The following is a 15099-nucleotide window of genomic DNA, read 5'->3' on the forward strand; positions in this document are numbered from 1 at the left end:
TGGCCTGGGATAACGTCTTCGGGAGATCACATGGGTTGTATGTGATGGAAGAGTTGAGCCTGATGTGTGACGAGAGGAGATTGTTAAGTTTAGTCCCACATCGGAAATTGATGGTGGGGGAGTAGGGGCAGCCCTCACCCATCAAGCTAGTCCTAAAGGCCTTATTGTTGTGGACTCCGGTGGATCTGGACTTGATGGGGCGCCGGCTCGTGGGTATAGCGGGTCGGGTCGGATTCCGCTATGCAATCTAACACTGCATCCAAACTCCAACAATTTTGCACAAGTGGCGTGTTTTTCGTGCGGTTTCATTATTGAGTTGTTGCTCTCTTTTGTTGGTACCATTAGCATGCACGGGTAGCAAGAAGATGGCTCGCTCAATTTATTTGGTTTATAATTTTATATGCTAGTAATCGTGCTGAGGTCTTCATATGATACACGATTCCTAATTCCCACTGAACATGGAGTAGTTGCACTTGGTACCATGCACCATATCAACCTAGTGGGCGATAAACTTAACACAAGTTGAGTTTATTATGCAGCTGTATGATATTTCACTTAATGCTATGTGGAATAATGTGATACTCGTACTCCAACCTTCCACCAGCTTTGTCAAGCGAACATTAACCAAGGTCAGGTTCTCCTATTCCTTGCACAAAGTACAACTGAACTTAATCCCGAACGTGAATCATGCCAGTACGTGTCTCCACCGCTGACATCACCTAACTTCAAGAATTGTAAGTATAATGGCATCATGCAATTGGCAGCGCAGTGCAGTGCTAAATGGAGCAAAACTGAAACTAGTGTGACCGTATGAGTTGTAACCTGTGAGCTGCAGTGTGCGATTGCGCAGGACAAATATATTGCTAGTGTCAAAAAAATATTATAGTAATGTCATTTGTGTTTTTTTACCATGATAACCTTATACAACCTATACCACTCATGTATACTATGTGAAGTTTTCAGTAGTATACAATTAATCTTGATCATCGGATATTTTTATACTAATCCTTTTCGAACACTAGTATAGACTAGTATTGTGTACTGTAAAAGAGCTCGATATATAAACGACTATATTATACATTCTGAAGGTAGTTAAGATGGCAATGTGTGTGGAATTGGGTAGAACGTTAGGACTTATAAAGAGGAGACATAATGCAAATTGTCTATGAAAATACTGTGCGTCTGGCATGAGCTATTTAGGATTGGGTGGTATCAAGAATTCAGCTATAACAATGCGGCATCTTTACACAAATGTGGCATGAAAATCTATTCTACTCATGCCATCAACATGCTTCATGTATGCGGTGATTGGTAGTTCCATCGGACAGATCAGCTTAGCTTTCGGACAGCCACCTGCGAACTTTAAGATCGCGAGTCGATCTGCAAGGAAATCTTCGTTCGCAATTTTCCCCGCAGGGAATTGTACAGCCCAGAAGAAATGTATGTGCTTGGTTGGCAAATGGAGCACCTTGGTTATTAGCAGATCCTACTCAATCGATGAGAAAACAAAGCAAAGGCAACACTTAGCTTCATTACTGGATTTGTTATTTGTTTATTTGAAGTACAACATAAATCATTAACCAGCTTTATGTGTTTCAAATAACAACTTTTCCATTGTTGAACCATAGGTTATACCTCTTTCATTTCGGCACAAAGAAGTTCCTAGAAAATCAAATTGGTCCAAGGAGCTCCAGAGCAATGACAACCGCTAAGAGTTTCAGTTCTACTAGAACACCAAACTACAGTTTCGAAAGAAACAAGAATATGGACTTGATTGCTAATCAAACAAGATCAAAGCATGACTCGTTTCATGATCCTCTCCGGCAGGATGGTCCGAGATTTTTACTTCAGAGAGTTCCAGAGAGATTTTTGGGCGCTAAACCATCAGCACTGGATGGTCCGACGCTGCACCGGAGGGACCATCGGATGAAGCAGTGCCTTAGCGAATCAGTAGGTGAAATGCGTCGGTGAGGAATCTAAGAAGAATCTGGGTCAGAACATCTGGTGGTATCCTTTAACTAGTCATTGGAGCAACGGCTCTTTGAGCTCTTGGGCTATTTATACCCCCTCCAATCGTCCATTTGAAGTTGCTGGATGAAGATGAAGTGTGCAAGAGTTCATAGAAGAGCAAGACACATCAATAACACATCCAAACCACCAAAAGTGGTTAAGTGATCCATCGAAGGCTTAGCACAAGCTTAGGAGAGTGATTAGTGTTAGGATGGCCTGGAGAAGAGAGAGTGCAAGGTGTGCCTACCTTGTGATCAAGTTCTAGAGTAAACCATTGTTGTACAAGGTATGCCAGCACCTTGGAGCCTTAGTGGCTTGCCGGCAAGTCTTCAACCCTCTAGCTTGGTGTGGAGCGGTGTCAATGACCGTGTGCAAGGGACGTGGAGACCCCCTTCCTTCATGGAGAAGCTCCTTAGTGGGGATGGCATCAAGGTGACTGGGAAACTTGGCGTAAGTCTTAGTGGCTAAGCCTTTGTGGCAAGTCAAGGGGTGTCTCGGAAGAGACTTGGTGACCGGGAAGCAATACTGTTGTGTAAGTGCTTCAACAATGTGGACTAATGATGGCTTAGTGCCTATCGATACCACGGGATAAATCATTGTGTCAAGAGTTTGCTTCCTCTGATCCCTCACCTTTTACGTTTCCGTATTTCATACTTGCAACTTGTGTGCCTTTACTTTCTTAGTGTAGTATCTTACTAGGATTGGCTGTAGGTTGCAAAACTTATTTTAGGATGAGGGCTTCACACTAGATCAACCTTAGAATGCACATCTTGATAGCACGATCTAGTTTATGAATTTGTAGTGGAAGTCATAAGTTAAGGTTTTAATTTGCCTAATTCACCCCTCCCCTTCTTAAGCTAGAAGCACCGATTCCTTGCACTAATCTACCAAAGAGTTCAGAGAAACTTTGAATTTGACCTAGCACCGTAAACTAGCAAGCTCAGCCTTTTGAGAGTTTGCCTGGGAGGAAATTTGCAGTGAGAAACAGTGAATGGCTACAAAGTGACACTCTTTGTTTTTTTGCCGTGATGAAAATATTTATGAACTGTGCTATTTGCTTCAAAATGAATTATATATGTACTAGTTAGTTTCAGAAATTCGTAGTGCTTCAATGCCAATAGAGAGTCCTGGCGGCTCAGCTCTATGCTTTGATAGATCCCGATACGCAGGATATCTAACCAGCTGCCGACAACTTGGCACGAGTGTACTTGATAACTTCGAAACTGCAAAGTACAAGTTAAAATAACACATATAAATCATGACTTAAAGGATATCAATTATGATAGGGACAGTAAAAAAAACTACAAGATCAAAACTTGGCTCGAATTATCTTGGTTCTAGGTTCATGGTAAATTCTTTCGGAATTTAAATTAAGTTCCAATAGCCAGTTGAGCCCATCCTATTTTGGCAGCGGTGGAAATGCAATGCAAGTATTGTGGTTTCATTCCTGCGGTATGCCGCTATTGTTCTCTTTCTGTTGGTGCTGGCGAAGAGATAATTAGCATGTAAAGATGGTACAGTGAATTTTCTCGGTTTTTAGTATACGTGGACGGTGGACCAAGCCCATGTAAAGAGTAAGCTTCAAACCTCACTCAGGCTTAGACCACTAATAAACCTAGATGGGAAATACACACTTAATACAACTTGGATTCCTTATGAGATGTATGATATTTCGAGGCACGAAGTGCAATGATGTGATATTTTGATCATTCCCCCGGTTTCCCAAACAAACATTTTTCCTAGTTACTCAAAGCCTAGTTACATTTATGGAAAGTTCAACTGAGCTAAATCTTGAATGTAAAAATCTTTCCTTAAATTTGAGCTATATAAAAATACCGTGGATGAGTACTATATGACTGCATGGTTATATAGCACAAATACATCAGCAACTATAAAAGGCAAGTAAGAGGCCAAGGGCGTGCTGCAGAAGTACATTGTGGTGGCCTGGTGGGGTAGGACATAGGAAGAGGGAGAAAGATGGGGACTTGGGAAGTCTGACGGCCCAGAATATTGCGTGTTGAAAATTGAAATGTGAAGCTCATGGTGCAACCATGCAAATCATAGGATTGGTAGGCACGAGGAACTCAGTTATATCAGCTCTTTCTCGTCAAACCAGTGTGCCAAGAGAATGTTCACTTCCTAGTGAGATCAAGGTCGCTGCCTGAGGCACTGGATCTGCTTGTTCCGCGTTAGAGCAGTGGACGGCCACCATTAGCACCCAAAGATGAAAGATGCAACCAGCGAACCAAACTCAAACAACGTCTAGCTCTCCTGTGCTGGAGGAGAGAATATGAGCCAATTTAATGACGATGCTTTCTTCCAGATTTCAGTTGTGGATTTGTTATGTTTAACCCCTTTTCAGTGTGAGCAAATTTGAACTTATCAAACAGTGTTTATATATGCTAAAAGATTTAACTCTTCATATGCTGGACCGTGGGCACGAGCAAATGATACTAGCATTTTAGTGCAACAAAAACTTCCCTTAAAGCTTGAAAGTCAAAGTGGTTCAGTGACCTTTCAGAGCAGTGACAACCGAGCCTTTTTACTATTATCAAAAACAAAAACCGAGCCTTTTTACAGTGCCCTGTACTACTGCTTCAGGTGCTCTGAGCCATAGGGAGACGCAAGGCAATCCATAGTGAGCATATCAGTGCTCCAGGTGGAGAACACACTCAGTCAAACGCTGCAGTTTGCTTGCGTCGAGCTTCTGGTTGGTCTGAGCCTTTGGTTTCTTGACTGTAAGTAAGCATCTGCGTCGCTGCATCCAAACTCCAACCATTTTTGCACAAAATCTGCAATGGGAGCTATGGAAGTTGTTATAATCAAATTCTGAAGCAGGAAAAACTATCTGTATTACAACTTAAAAGCCTCACTTGCCAAATTAGTTCAGGCTGCTTTCACACATTTATATGCTTACAAAAATGTTTCCCCAGGACTAACAATCTGAGGTACTGAAAGTAATAGTTCAAAGAGCTAACTTAACTTATCATTTAACAACCAAAGAAACTCTACACAAAATCCAGAAAAATGGAAACAATTAAATTGTTGGTGGCATCCAACAGCCCCACAAACATTCTCCGCCGAAGTCACTGGTCAACAGTAAAACTCAGGGGTAAGCAATTAGATAGTGGTTTTACCACATCACTAACTATAAATCATACAGGCCACTATTCTGTTGCTATGGGAAGTTCATATATACTAGGCAAGTACGTAGGCAAGCACACCAGGAGAGATGTGGTCGATTTGGACAGCCCGAGTTGGACAGAAAACAAATAACTATGGCATACTTCCTCCGTCCAACAATGCAAGGCGTAGTTTACAACAATCTATCTACCAGGATTCATCTGCCTATTGTGAAGGCATCCCTGCGTTTAGCACTGCTGGCAATCATGCCAGAAAATGGAGTCCAAGCAGTACTAGGGATGATGACTGCAGTAATAATGACCCATGAAGTTTCACTTGTGGTAGAGTGGGTTGAGACTGTCCTAAGTGGGTGGAGTACAATACGTAGTGCGATTTGTATGAGTCATGATTTGTGATGACTACACGCTGCCTGCCGCAGAGGGCATGTTCTTTCCTTAAATCTGGTGTATGTAAAAATGACCTGGTGTACTATATGATTGCATGATTACTTAGGACAAATATATCTTCCCTATAAAAGGAAACTAAGAAGCCAAGGGCATGCTATGGAGTAGAGGGGAGGAAGAGGGAGACAAGATGGGGATGGCACTTTGCGTGCTAAAATGTGAGGCTTATGGCGAGCCATATACAGGATTGGTAGGCATAGGGAACTCAGCGAAATCAGTGTTCCATCAGCAGACCAAATTTCTCTGTGTGGGGTTAATTGTTCCCGCACCACCATTCGTCCCAGTGACATCATCAAGGTAGCTGGTAAAACAGAGAGCCAGTGTGCTGCAGCTTGTTACGCGTTAGGACCATTAGCAGGTTCTACTCAAGACGCAACTAGAGAGCCAAACACAACGGCGTCGGCAAATCAAAATCCCGGAGAATAATAGCCCATTTAATGACCACCGTTTCCACATTTCAGTTTTGGATTTGTGATATGTTTATCCCTTGTGTGAACCAAATTGAAGTTCCCAAGCAGTGTTTATGATCTAAAAGATTTTACTTTTTCATATGCTGGGGCCGTGTCCACGAGCAACTGCTACCATTTTAGTTCAGACTTCAGGAAGAATCATCATATGAACAGGCAATAGGTATGGTAACCGTTAGCACACCAACCAAAAGTTACTGAGAATTCAGTATAGATAGATCTCCCCTTTCCAGCCAAAAACTGACCCAGTCCCTCAGGTCTCACATGATATCTGTTCTGCAGAGAGGAGTTTCAGAGACGCAAGGTGATTAATAGTGAGCATATCAGTGCTCCAGGTGGAAAACACACTCAGTCAAACGCTGCAGTTTGCTTGCGTCGAGCTTCTGGTTGGTCTGAGCCTTTGGTTTCTTGACAGTAAGCATATTGGTCGCAGCATCCAAACTCCAACCGTTTTGCACAGCATCTGCAATGGGAAATATGGAAGTTCTTACAATCAAATTCTGGAGCAGGAAGTAAATTTCACATAACTATCTGCGCTACAATTTAAAAGGCTCATCTGCCAAAGTAGTTCATGCTGCTTTCACACATTTGTAAGCATACAGATATCAGATATGTTTTCCCAGCACTAACAATCTGAGGTACTGAAAGTAATGGTGCAAAGAGCAAACTGAACTTATCATGTAACAGTAAAAATAAACTCCACAAAAATCCAGAAAAATGAAAACAAGAAAATTGTTGGTGGCCCGGAAATCACTGGTCAACAGTAAATATAATGCATGTATCAGCGCAGGCAAGTAGATAAAAGTTTTGCCATATCACTAACTATAAATCATACAGGCAACTACTTCTGTTGCTATGTAAAGTTCATACTGGGCTACTACGTAGGCAAACTAGGAGAGGTGGCGAATTTGGATAGCCTGAGATCAACAGAAAACAAATCACTAACACATTACACATAGCAATTAGCATGTACTGCCTCTGTCCAACGATGCAAGGCATATTTTAAAACAAGTCTTCGAAATATTTTTTTGGCCATTGATTTCTCCTGCATTATTGTCAATTTCTAGAAAATCAACACCATCTTGAAAGTGATTCAAATATGAATCTATCGATACAACTTTTGTATACTAGACATGCAATCATTCGACTAATTGTTGGTCAAAATTTGCAAAGTTTGACTTTCTCAAAACAAAATATGCATTATATTGCTGGACAGGGGAAGTACTTGAGAAGTAGCTGCAATGAGAAATAAGTTTAGAGCTACCATCATACACATAAGTGAAGCCTATCGAATCAGGACAAATGATTACCCACATGAACATCTTATTTAACACAAGTAGATGACGCTTAGTGCACATAAAGCTCAATGTAAAATACAATCAAAAGTTCTTATCAGAAAACATGCAGAATACACATGATCATTTATGCTTAAATAGATTAAATATACAGGTAGAGGAGAATTAATCATGTTATCTATCATATTAAATAAGATACTGGTGTCAGAAGGATAGGACTAGAGAGGGGAAAATCATGAATTGACATCATTTCTTCAATCCATTTACCTTCACGAGCTGAGGAAACACGTTGTAAACACAATGATCTAAATCCAAGACATAAAAGCGCAATGATCAAAATCCAAGACATAAAAACACAATGATCTAAATCTAAGACATTTATGCATCACAAAGTGGAAAATAGTTCAGCATATACCAAGAGTGCAACATTAAAACAACTCCACCACAGCTCAAAACAGGAAAGAGGTCATTGAAATGTTAGAACACTCATATTGAGATTAAAAAAAATTATAACTGGTGGATTGAGAAACATACAGTTTGTAGCATCCTCCTCACTCATCCCCATGAAGTGAGCCACATCAGCAACGATGATTGTAGAATACGCAGAAGTTAACAGCTGGAATATTCTCTTTCTGTAGCTTTCTGCATCATAATAAACGAAGATTTTATATTCACCTTAAGTAGTTACATGAATATTATAAAGCAAGCATTGAACAATTTCCCAGAGATCGAGCAAACAAAAGGAATTAATCATGTTAACAGCCTGGAAATCATACTTTCTATAGGTACTGAACAATTTCCTAAAAATCAAGCAAGCAAAGGGAAACCATTCTATCATGTTAACAGCCTGGAAATCATATTTTATTTACAGAGCACGTCAGAGGAAGAATATCACTAAATTGTTTGACATCTCATTTTGTATTAAGTAAATTTTACATCAAGAGGTACTCTTGCCATTTTAATAACTACATTTTTAAAGCAGATATTGAGCTAACAACAATAAGCACCTTTCAAGTAATGGATAGCAATTATTCTTCACTAGCATTGTGGCATTATGCTGTCACAAGGATATAAATATCGAATATGTTGGCATAGAAAACATATCATCTTACTGAAACACAATGACACTCACAATGTGCTATGGCCAGTTGACACCTTGCTAAACAAAAAAAAATGACAGAATAACCAGAAACCAGAGTATCAAATAACAGTCATGAAGTTCCCCTGCGAACTTCTCCATCACAATATTCAATGACGATATCTATCAGTGCAGCCCAATTTTATAGATAAATTTTCCCACCACTAACCAATGGTGACCACGTGTCCAACAGTCTCCCGACCCATGCCATTAAACTACCAAATCTCTATGGAAGCAAGCAATTTGAGTTAAACTACATTGCAAGAAAAGCATAGGAAAATTATATGCCATCCAAAACAGTTACAACAAGGGCTATACCTAGGAAGGAAGTGATGAAATCAGCGAGGTCAGTACCCCACTCGAACCCCTGCGCAGCCGTGTACACACCGGCATAGTCACGGTTCCAGAGGCACTGGCCGATCCTCCAGACGGCAGCGAGCTCCGGCCGCGCGTCCTTCACCTCCTGCGGCAACGACTTCCAGAAGAACCTCGCGCTGTTCCTGCTCACTCGCAACCACACCACGGCATCGTCAGTAACCTAACCCTAGCCCCAATCGCTGAAAAGGATGGGGAAAAAACGAGGGCAATGGGCGGCGGATTGCATACAGATCGTTGAGGTAGAGGTGGGCGAGGAGGTGGACGGCGTAGGGCCACTCGTCGGTGGTGGCTCCCCTGGACGCGGCCTGCGAGACGCATTGGGAATCCCGTGAGGCGGGGCGCTAAACCTTACGCGGATGTGGGGTGGGGGTGGGAGAGAGGCGAGGAGGGTACCTGAAGGAGGATGTCGTCGCAGAGAGGGGCGAGGGCTGAGTAGGACTTGTCGGCGAGAGCGGTCTGGACGGCGGAGAGATCCATCGGCGGGGAAGGAGGAGGAGATCGCCGGCGGTGGAGGGCACGGAGAGGGTTTTGTGGCAATTGGGAATTGGGGATTGTGGCTTTGCGGGATTCGGGTTAATTCGGAGGAGTTTGCTTTTAGTCTGTACCATGTGGGCCACCCAAAAGAAGATATGGGCCATCCGGCCCAATATCTATACATGGGCTTCCATCTATGCACGTCATCTCATTAATTACAAAAATTATAAAAAGGAAAACGCTTTAGATTAGGCTTAGTCTGAAATTTAAAGGTATAATAAGAAAATATTTGAACCTCGTGTTTGCTATCAGAAGAATTTGTAGCAGTTCTGTAGATTAAGAGTTTTACGAGTTTAAATAAAATTCCATGATTGCTAGGATAGATGAGAATATGAGATCATCAGTTTGGTGGACTAGCATATAATAACTGTTATATGTCATCTAGGAACTTACTTAACTAAAAATATAAGAAAAGGTCTAAATGATATCATCCCATCTTTAAAATACTATATCATGCTCATGTAAAATGAAAAATGGTCGATGAGGTTAGGCAGCATCTAGTCACATACTCAGTGATTAGCATTGTGACTGGGGGGGGGGGGGGGGGGGGGGGGGGGGGGCGGGTGAACCCTTCACGTGTTAAAACAAGTAAAAAGGAAAAATCTATCCTCGACTCTAAAGGCCTGTTTGGCAGACTACGGGCTTGATTGGTTTAGGAGACCGAAGAAAATATATAAGAGCGTTTTAGCTATCTTCAGATCGAATATTTTTTGCATGGAATCTGAAACATCAATGTTTATATGTTATGAAAAGAACACATTACAATATCAATCTTTACCACAACTTGATTAAGGAATTTAATCAGTCCAATCAAAATAGTAATTAAGATAAAAACAGAGAGGAAGCGTTTTTTGTTGCTAAGCTACAGCGATAAGCTGAGAAGAAACAAACCAACAGGCAACGGCTTTGCCAGATAGCACGATACAAAATACAACTTCAAATATATACCAATGAGTTACTTATGCTGTTTTGCATCATAGTTTCCGATTCCAGAAAGCTAAGGATAACCAAAGCTGGCCGTCCTAAGCCTACTAGCAAAATGAAGAAACCCAACACTGACACCAGTTCACTGCTTAACTGGCAGTCTGGCACTATGCTACACCAATCGAACTAGCTGTGTTCTTGAACTGCAATTCTCTGATGCCCAAACGCCTACAGTCAGCTTTGGTAAACCAGGAACCTTGTACAAAAACATTATCCTTTAGGCCTAAGTAAGATGTTTATGACCTGCTTGGCTGCTTGAGGTTGCTGCACGGCAAGATCTCCATATCAAGATTATGCGGTTTAAACAGCTTCTTTGAGATTTTGGGAATGACATATTTCTTGTATCCCAATTTTACCATAGCCAAACCTGCTTGTCCATTATTGGCCCCTTTTAAGAGGGGCAGAGAAAAATAATGTTACTACAGCTGGGTTACAGTTAAAAACAGATGTGACTACCAAAAACATAAGATATTTGAGTGTGCCAGTTTGAGCTCTGTTTTGCTCATTGCCAAGCTACATGCTAATCAGATATTACTGAAAGCAAATTATGCAAGTATGAAATGTGATCAGGTATGAACCAGTAACAGCGACAGCACAGAAACGACAGGGCTCCTGACAAGGTCCCATAAACTGGAACAATCCATGGATTGGATAAATAATGCACACTATTTTCCATAAGCAAAGCACATTATCACACGAAGTTCTGAACAAGTACAAATTAGGGGGAGCTGGATTGATAAACAGGCTAAAATTCCACCTCACTTGGGCACATGGCACCATCCGTTTCCCTCTACACCTCTTCTCCCCATCCCCCAAGCACCACTCGTTCAACCCAGCCCGTTGACCGTCAAAATTCCATCTCTCTTCATTACCTCTACTGGGCAGTTTTACAAATTCTTCTTCAGCAGAAACAAATCGTATCCTAATGCTATAAAAAACCATAAAAATCAGCAGAACCAAATCGTATCCAAATGCTATAAAAAAAATAAAAAAAATTAACAACATACCGTTTCACCCAGTTTCTAGCTAAAAATTTCTGGGGCCAGGATAAACATTAGCAACAGGATACTGGCTGGGGTACAGCTTCCAGAAATGTTGTAGGGGGCTCAGAGATGTAGTTTGGAGTCACTGTTTAATTATTTGAACAGCCCATCTGTCATCTGAGTAGGCTTGGAAGAATAAAATAGGAGACACTTCTTTGTGAAATTCAGACATTAACCTCAGCTATTCTTTTTTGACAAAACACATGCCATCTCTTTTAGGTTACGAACAAAGCATATTACATGAAGCAGAGAAAAGCTTACAGCTCTAATTTCACCGTTTAGGCTGACCCCTCCAATAAATGCAACTTCATTTGAAATATGGAATTCCAAGAAACTGAAGACAAGAAGAAAAGAGACTTCCTCAAAATGAATTGATACTGGAAAAGATGGGCCAAAACAGACCTCACACCTGCTTTTATACATAAAAGAATGACAAAATAACCATAGAATCATAGTTATGCATCACTAATCGGTTTTATGGTTGGTCCATCTGACTATGCCCAAAAGACACAAATGGCTGTACAAACATATCATGAGAACCATGGGCTGTGAAGTGTTTAAGGAGTTACTTACCTATATTAACTAAATCAAAATCTTGCACCACTAATGACTCTCTAAAATATAGCATAGAAGGATACTACCTGCTGCAAATTGAAGCTGCTCTGGCCAGATCTCCTGTCGTCTCATTCAACTTGAAGCCACTCACGACATTCAGGAAAACAGTCTGCAACGTAAACAGAAATATAGCACCACAGGAATATGGGGGCAAAAATAGCAAATAATCACCAGAGGATTGCTGCATAATCCAGAAAAAACAAAATTCGAAATTACAAGATTTAGTAAACATAGTCACAGTTATGACATTATCATGCCACATGGTCCCTTAATACATTCAGAAATCATGTCAATGTACCAAATATGTCAGGGCATCAACATACCACCTGGTCTAGTGTTGGTGCAGATTATGTCATAGAAGGCATTGGTGCAAATAACAGGCCTATATGTAATGACAGCCTACCAATTGTATCTCAGAATTGAATGCTTAAGATGAACTTACAATATACAAAATTATCATTCCACAGGGAAGAACCTCTTGGTCAGTCAGTTGAGTTTTGGCCTCGTGGGTGTATCGCTCCATATACCAGGGATAAAATCTTGGGTGTGGAACTTTAATCAGTGTGAGCACATTTCAGTGATAAGTGTGCGCGTGTGCTCCTTGAGGTCATGAATTTATCCCTGTTCGATGTAAAATCGTAAATCCATGCATGTGCTCTTATGTGTCAATGGTCATAACTAATAAATAATATCAAAGAACACTTACTCCCATAACCTCTCATCCCACACGTATATTCCTCTCATCTAGAAACCATAACCTTCTTTTCTCTTATTTCAGCAGAAATGTACAAAAACAGGCAAAACTAATTCTGCAAAAGGACTAATATACATCTAATCTGCTAATTCAACTTAAGGTGCTATGTTTGCACAGGGTTAGAAGGCATGATCAAAACAATTAGAATTGAATTGTGATAGAATGATCTTATGGGCTGAATGGGGAAAAAAATCAGTCCTGGCACTATTTATGCAGCTCTAACTCCAAAACAATGGTGTTACTAAGCTAAGATACAATTATAAGCATGTTACTTCCAAAAACTTAGTCAGCTACGGATTCATTATGTGGTACTGTTAGCTTGACTCGGCACTTATAGAGAAACAACATTAAATTCTATATGAAAACAAAAACGACACTAGCTTAAGCAGTAGCATATTTAGAGGTACATGATTTCCGTCAGCAATTAGCTTTAGTGTAGCTGAAAGCTCATACCAGTATGAACCCTCATCCTGCACCTGACAGACACAAATATACTTTCAACTAATGCCATAAACTTGATAGTTTACCAAGAACAATGCCACCAGCAACCACTCAACTACTCATACAATCTCCATTTCCAAATTCCCAACCAAAGCAAGACAAATTAGAGATTATGTCACCTAATAAGAGAAGGAAAAATTCCTCACTGAGTTGCACAGCAATTGAAGTGCATTGAGGAGAATATACTGAAGCAGACACCCACGTTTGCATAGAACAATCACAGATTTGAATGTCATAGCTCCATTGATCTATACAATTAGAGTACTTCCCCGGTGCATTAGATAAGAAACTACTGATGATGACCCTCAATAACAGTTTGTCATAGTGCCAACATGTTGAGCACTTGAGCTGGATGAGAAATGTTACAGGGGTATGCTGCCACTCCGCCCGAGCGATCCCCTAATTCACCTCCTGAAGGCTCTGCGGCACCATCTCCCTGCTCCTCTGAAGGGTCCCCGGCACATTGCAGTGGTGGCAATAGCCCCCCCACCGCCAATGGCCCTCCCCGCAGTGGCTGCACACGTACGAGACCCTCTCCTTGCCGCCATTCCCCGCGGACTTCCGCGCCGCCGCGTCTGACGGCCGGCTGGTCTGGCCCTTCTCGCCGCTCGCGTTCCCCTGCCCCTCTTTCTTCCTCTTCCACTTCCCCTTCACCCTCTCATTCCCCTTCACGCCCGCCTTCTCCTCGTCCTCGGGCTCGCCTGCGCCTGAAGGGTCCCCGTCGCCTTGCAGCACCATATCCCTGCACTTCTGAAAGGTCCCGGCCGCCTTGCAGTAGCGGCAATTGCCCCACCACTGCGAATGGAACTCCCTGCAGTTGCTGCACATGTACAAGACGCTGCCCTTGCCGCCCTTCCCTTTCCTCGCGGACTTCCGCGCCGCCGCGACCGACGGCCGCCCGGTCTGGCCCTTCTCGCCGCTCGCCCACCCCTTCCACCTCCCCTTCCCCTTCAACTTCACGCCAGCCTTATCCTCGACCTCGAGGTCGCCCGCCCCTTCCCCCTTCACCTCCTCCTCCTCCTCGGTGGTGGACGGCGGCGGAGGAGGCCTCTGAATGACGATGCGGCCCGCGACGGGGTCGAAGATGGCCCAGATGTCGGACTCCACGGGGGTATCGGAGGCGGAGGCGCAGAGACTGTCGATGAGCCGGTCGCAGTCGTAGGTGGCCCATCGGGCGCCGCCGGGGGTGGGCGAGGCGGACGAGAGGAAGCGGGGGCGGGTGGAGAGCGGGGAGCTGGGGAGGCGAGGGTTCGGGGGGCGGAGGAGGCGGCCGGAGAGGTGGAGGAGGGAGCGGAGGGCGGACGGCGAGCGGAGCATCGCGGCGGACGGGTGTCGGAGGGGTTTGGCCGGGGTTTTGGAGGAAATGGACCGTGTCGGTGTCGCCGTGCCGTGGCGGCGTGGGAAGGGGAAAGGGGACGCACCGCGCCGGACTCTGAACTCTGGGTGTGTTTGGTTTTGGAACGACGTGGGTCGGGTTGGAGCCAACCCACTTTTGTGGGTTGGAGTGAACCCAGCTCGTGTTTGGATGAAAAAGATGGAGGGATGGATTGAACCCGATCTTTAGTTTGGTTGAGGAGGTTGGGAGGGTTGGAATGGATATCCTTTTACCACCGTTAGTTATGGGCCCCACCTATCAGCCGTGGGGCCCACCTGTCAGCCTCTTCTTCCTTTTCCCCTCCCTTCCATCTTCCTTCCTCCTCTCTCCTCCCCGGCCACTGGCGCGCCGGCCCCCCGCCAGCGGCTCCCCCAGCTCCCCTGCGCCGCGTCCTACTCGGATAGAACGCACCCTGAAT

At 43.2% G+C, this 15099-nt stretch overlaps 1 protein-coding gene across 1 annotated transcript; it reads right to left on the reverse strand.

Moving 5' to 3' along the window:
• Positions 1–6163: 6163 nt before the first annotated feature.
• LOC101786653 (COP9 signalosome complex subunit 8) lies at positions 6164–9428 on the reverse strand. The gene is made up of 5 exons (XM_004975558.2): positions 9269–9428; positions 9104–9180; positions 8816–8997; positions 7894–8001; positions 6164–6527 (listed from the first exon to the last, which is right to left on the reverse strand). The coding sequence occupies exons 1-5, from the start codon at positions 9350–9352 to the stop codon at positions 6388–6390; spliced, it is 591 nt and encodes a 196-aa protein (XP_004975615.1). The 5' UTR covers positions 9353–9428; the 3' UTR covers positions 6164–6387.
• Between the last annotated feature and the right edge of the window lie 5671 nt (positions 9429–15099).

This window comes from Setaria italica, chromosome VII, assembly GCF_000263155.2.
Source record: "Setaria italica strain Yugu1 chromosome VII, Setaria_italica_v2.0, whole genome shotgun sequence".
Lineage (NCBI taxonomy): Eukaryota > Viridiplantae > Streptophyta > Magnoliopsida > Poales > Poaceae > Setaria > Setaria italica.

Coding starts and splice junctions, on each gene's coding strand:
- LOC101786653 (XM_004975558.2), bottom strand. CDS start 9,352: ATGGATCTCTCCGCCGTCCAGACCGCTCTCGCCGACAAGTCCTACTCA. Junction 9,181..9,268: donor GCGACGACATCCTCCTTCAG/GTACCCTCCTCG, acceptor TGCGTCTCGCAG/GCCGCGTCCAGGGGAGCCAC. Junction 8,002..8,815: donor TTTCATCACTTCCTTCCTAG/GTATAGCCCTTG, acceptor ATTATGATGCAG/AAAGCTACAGAAAGAGAATA.